Source organism: Aplysia californica, unplaced genomic scaffold, assembly GCF_000002075.1.
Source record: "Aplysia californica isolate F4 #8 unplaced genomic scaffold, AplCal3.0 scaffold00042, whole genome shotgun sequence".
Lineage (NCBI taxonomy): Eukaryota > Metazoa > Mollusca > Gastropoda > Aplysiida > Aplysiidae > Aplysia > Aplysia californica.
The window spans coordinates 2,081,659-2,087,196 of NW_004797312.1; the positions used below are offsets into that span (position 1 = coordinate 2,081,659).

At 38.5% G+C, this 5,538-nt stretch overlaps 1 protein-coding gene across 2 annotated transcripts in view; it reads left to right on the forward strand.

The window, feature by feature from the left end:
- Positions 1-2,127, forward strand: part of LOC101856869 (cytosolic non-specific dipeptidase) — a 17,272-nt gene extending 15,145 nt beyond the window's left edge. For both annotated transcript variants that reach the window (XM_005092212.3, XM_035968156.1), the window contains exon 14: positions 927-2,127. In XM_005092212.3, coding sequence (XP_005092269.1) covers positions 927-977 — 51 coding nt within the window. In that variant the 3' untranslated portion in view covers positions 978-2,127. The remainder of the gene's footprint in view (positions 1-926) is intronic.
- The last annotated feature ends 3,411 nt before the right edge of the window (positions 2,128-5,538 follow it).

Below are 5,538 nucleotides of genomic sequence, written 5' to 3' on the forward strand. Positions count from 1 at the left end.
TCTTTTTTGTGTTTGTTACTCTTTTGTAACACCTCTAATCTTCTGGTGCTCATATGATCTTATTGTGTTGCAAGTGCCGTAAAACACTTACTAAAACTAAAATCCAACTGCCATTTGGGTTCCAGTCCTTCGGCCTGATGCTACAGTAACAAATCAACAATGTTTGGCCAAATTTCCACATTCCATTCTTCAGACAATTTTAGAAATCTGCTTCTAGTGCATATTGGTGCATTTTGTTTTCAAATCTTATATATGAGATTGTGTCTTGAGAAAAACTTCTTTCTGCGTGTCTTAACATGCCTCCTGATATCTCCCCCCACCCCCACTCCCGATGCATATAGCTATATTAGTTACTAGTCAGGTAGAAGCATTGAGAAATAGAGGCATATAGCTATATTAGTTACTAGTCAGGTAGAAGCATTGAGAAATAGAGGCAAGAGGATTTCGTTGATGGACATTTTTGCAGCTCTTGCTTCTCTGTCTGGGAAGTGAATCAAAAGAGAACCCTGTTATTCTGTGGGTGATAAATTGATCTGTAAATTTACTTGTTATCTTTTCAGACCAAAAACTGTTATTCTATGGGTGATAACTGAACTGTAAATGTACTTGTTATCTTTTCAGATCAAATACTGTTGTTCTATGGGTGATAAATGAACTCTAAATGTACTTGTTATCTTTTCAGACCAAAAACTGTTATTCTATGGGTGATAACTGAACTGTAAATTTACTTTTTATCTTATCAGATCAAATACTGTTGTTCTATGGGTGATAACTGAACTGTAAATGTACTTGTTATCTTTTCAGAACAAAAACTGTTATTCTATGGGTGACAATTGAACTGTAAATTTACTTGTTATCTTTTCAGACCAAAAACTGTTATTCTATGGGTGATAACTGAACTCTAAGTTTACTTGTTCTCTTTCCAGACCAAAATGTTTGGAGCCTACATGGATGAACTTGCCAAGCTCTCTGCCTAACTACAAGATGACGCACTGGAATATCGTGGCTCAAGAACTTCCTGTTGGGACAATTGAAATGTCTGTCTAGTTTAGACTCTTTTTTCTTCTTTGTCCCTGCCCCTGCCCATTCCCATCAAACGACACTTTTGTGTCGAGAAGGCAAAAGAGAATGAGCAACATTTTTTTAAAATAATGTTGTAATGAGAGAGAATTAATGATAGAAAACGAAGTTTAGATCTGAGACTTTTGTCTCAAGTGAGTCTGCTTCTCCCTGAATCTCAAGACTAGGTTCATAGTCTGAAAGTCATATATAGGCCACTGGTACCGTACCACTTGAACACTGTGGTACGGTATATGAAAAGGACCTGCTTCTTATATTAGTTAGAAATACGGAAATGTGACATAGAAATGCCTTGTTCGACTGTCTAAACAGCTGTCATGCTCCATTTTGCAAGGTCATTGCTTTCAGACTGGAGCTACACTGAAGAGTTTGTTATTGTTTTTTACAAGTAGCTTGGAAAGGTTTCTTTCTTGTAACATATCTAATCTTCGGCACTTATATGACCGTATTGTGTTGCAAGTGCCGTAAAACTCGTACTACAACTAAACAGATATTTTGTATGTGTGCAATGATTTTTTGGTTCTCTGTTTCCAATGTTTTGTTCTCAGACTGGATCTCCTGAAGGGTTTTTTACTGACCTCTTTGCAAACGTGTAAATTGCAACATATCCTCATCACATTTGTGAACTTTTTCTTTTAACACCTCCTCACTACAGATATTATGTGGTTTTCATGGAGTGAATTTTAAAAAACTGGCCCGAAAGCAAACTTTTTAGATATAAATCTATTGAGCTTTGTCTCTTAATTCTTATAGAAATGCAAGTCTCTCCGTCAGGCAAGTATTTGAATTAAAAATTTGCAAGATTTGTTCAAAGTGAGCAGGAAATTGTTACAACTTCTGTCCTGGAGTATTGACCTTGAGCAGAACCTCTCAAGTAGCGACGTAGCTGTGAGTGGGGACTTGTAGATTGCTTAAGAAACTAACTTGGCAAGGGAAAACCTGTCCCTGTCGCTTTATGCAAGAAAAATTCTGACATTATGCAAACTGAGCCCAAAAATGTGAGATTATGCGATTGTGTTGATTTTAACCAAGAACAATAAAGGAAAATAATCAGAAATTATGAAAGAAATGATCAAATTTTGCTAAATTATGCGGGGTGCATAAAACCACGGGGACTGGAAAACTTCTTTAAGCACTCTCATCAAATGCCCCACTTTTGGCTAATTACCTAATGGCCTTGTAATGGAGAAGACAAATTGTCAGGAAGTCTTGAGGTCTCTTTTCCAACTTTTATTTCCTTGCTTTTTCTGTATGATCTGAAATGTTTTAGTTTGTGTTTCTATGCCCATAAGAAATGTTCCAGAAGCTTCTCAAAGGGACTTCTTTTTCTTTTGCAATCTCCCATTGTGTTGTTTACGTAACGGTTGATTTTTTCCTCCAACTTTTATGTACCACGTTTTTAGAAATTTAGTTTTTATTTTACCTCATGCTAAAAATAGTTTTTAAAATTTTAAATATTGCTTTATTCAGGTGTTTCATTTGATATTGCTGTTAAGATGTTTATTACTTTTCTCGGTGTATACTGGGTGCTGGAGTTGATTTTTATATATAATACAGTATAACATAAATAGCTTGAATTCATTTGGACCGGCCTCGGTAGTTCGAGGGATATCTTACCAAGATAGAGAAGAAGACAAACCCAGGACTTCAGGCACAGTTCGACGGATGCGTGATTTCGAGTCTTCTGTGTTTGACTTGTCCATGTTATGTTATCCCACATTTTTATGATTCCAGCTAGGAATATTGAATTGTAGTTGTAGTTGATTGTATTTTGGGTATTTTTGAGAAGATTCGCTGTTTGTTGGTCGATGCTATATTATTATGATCTCAAAGGGGTGGCCGAGAGAGTATTTGAACACTGTGGTGGTGTGTATGAAAAAGACCTGCATCTTCTTATCTATGCTGTTCTGGCGGAAGGGCTAGAGCCCAAATGGCCGCTGGGTCGGAAAATCCGAAAAGTATCTATGCTGTTCTTTCAACAGAGCAAAAGACTGCTTTTCAAATTGTGTTCGAGGGTGGGTGTGTATGTGCGTGCATGTGTGTGTGGTGTGTATGTGTGTGTGCATGTTGTGTATCTGTGGGGTGTGTGTGCGTGTTTGTGTGTGTGTGAGCATGTGTGTGTGGTGTGTATGTGTGTGTGAGCATGTGTGTGTGTGGTGTGTGAGCATGTGTGTGCATGTTTGTGTATCTGTGGTGTGTGTGTGCGTGTTTGTGCGTAATCCCTCTTGTTTTACCACTTTACTTGACTGAGTGCCACCCTTCTGAGTGTACAGCATGATCTATGTGCTTTACACGACACTGTGACTACCACGAGGAGACCGCTGAACATCTTCTCCTTCACTGCCCAAACCTGGCAGTTCTTCGACGCAGGCTCCTACACACACCTACAGACTTACAAAGCCTGCTCTACTCTGGCGTTGACCAGATGACAAGGACATGTGGTTACTTGAGGGAGGCATTGCGCTGCCAAGAGCGAAATGCTCGCAGCTAAAGTGATTTGAAAACAACAAAACAACATGTGCTTTACACTATATTATTATTATTACCCCAGCAAACCCTTTATCAAACAGAAACATTCTCGGCTTCCCAGGAAGCATACAGTGATAGCAGCTCATTAAGTACTCAAACATTAACAAGCCGCCATGCAGTATGTTAAGAATTTATATTAAGTTAAAGATGAATTAAAGTTCTTATCTCAATCTGATGCATCTTCGACTCCTCAGATTTTTTCTCAGCCAAGTGTCGAATGGTTGCTCCATGCTTCTCCAGAGAAACAGATTGATATCCTTTGTGCTGTTTCCAGTAGATCTACTACATTCTGCTAAAACAAAGAGCAAGTGAACGGTTCACCTGTTTAAAACCGCCCTTCTTTTATAGAATGATTAACCTGTAAGTACCCCCCAGGGCGATGCCACTGACTGAAGTGCCTATAGGCCATTCCCAAAGGGGGGACATTAACCTGTTCTTATGCACAGTAGAATTGTAAATGGGCTGATTCATCAACGTCATGCTCATAACTGTGCCGGAACTGCAACAGGAAACTGCTGCTTTTTCTTTCCTTACTATCGTCATTTTCCCTTTTGTATGTTCGTCACTCTCTTGTGACCCGCTATTTCCGGGCTGCCTTGATAGTCAAAGCAGACCTTGTGCTGTTGAAGCTAGAGAGGTGAGCAGAGTAACTCAGTAAGCCTGATTCCCTGTAAGGACTTCTCTGTTGACACCCACCCCTTGGCGCTCATATGACCTTATACAGTTGCGAGCGCCGTAAAACTTCTACTAAAACAAACAAAACCTGTAAGCGACCAGGGTGGACTCGCAAAGAATTTGCTTTATAATAGTATAGCTTTTTAAGAAATATCTTACACTCTTCTCATGAAAAGATGGTATGTGTAAGTGCAAGATCTAGAATTGTTCATATTTATATGTCTAATGATATTAATATTATTTCATTTCTGAATTATCTTCCTTTGAACAGCCAGAGAACAGGTAACTTTCCCACCGATATTCCTGAGAAAACATACATGTTCATGTATTTGGTCTGTACAGGCTCATGTGAGAAACTATGTCTTTTTAGTTCGGCAGCATTGGTTATCTTGTGATTGCAAAAAAACAAAACATTTTTAGTATGATATGATATAATATGTTTGTTTGTTAACTTGCCATAGTCATTTAAGACTTACGCCTTTACAAATAAATTACGTGAACAATAAACATCCATCTCCCATAGCTCTGATCAAGTCTTCTTTTTTTTTCTTCTTGTGGTACTTTTCTAATCTATACTATATTGTATGTCATTGCATATTTTTCAAATATTTAAACACAAATTATGTGTCAAACTAATACCTTGAAGTCTGATAAAAACGAACATACATAGATTTTTTTCAATCACTTTGTCATGGTGATTTCTAGCCAAAGCCAGCTCAGTGTCTCCCTTCAGATCTTGACTTCCTTGATAAATGCTCCAAGCCAAAGGAGAAACATCGTCAGTACTTTTGGAATCAAGGAAACTACAAGGATGTGTCTTGCTATTTTGCACAGAACATCTTCGTCTGATAGATCATCTTTGTCTCATGAAAAATTGTTACCGGTGTCTGTGGTGTAGTGCTTAGGCACTCCACTGTTGCACACAGGAGACTCAAGTTCGATTCTCAAGGGAGGAGTTGTTGGCAGGTGCTCTGGTGTAGTTTGCTCCTTCTTTCCTATTCAAACATCTAAATCTAACGTTTTTATCTTCCCTCCTTCTTCTTTTTGTTTGTTACTCTCTTATAACACCTCTAATCTTCGGCACTTATATGACCATATTGTGTTGCAAGTGCCGTAAAAAAAACACTTACCAAAACTAAAAAAGACAGTTGACTGGAATGTCTTTTAAATGTACGCTGGGGCGACCTCCACCAACCCATGACGTCACAGGTGGCGAATAGTGGACGGCCTCCAGACTCCAGACATCTTGGGGGG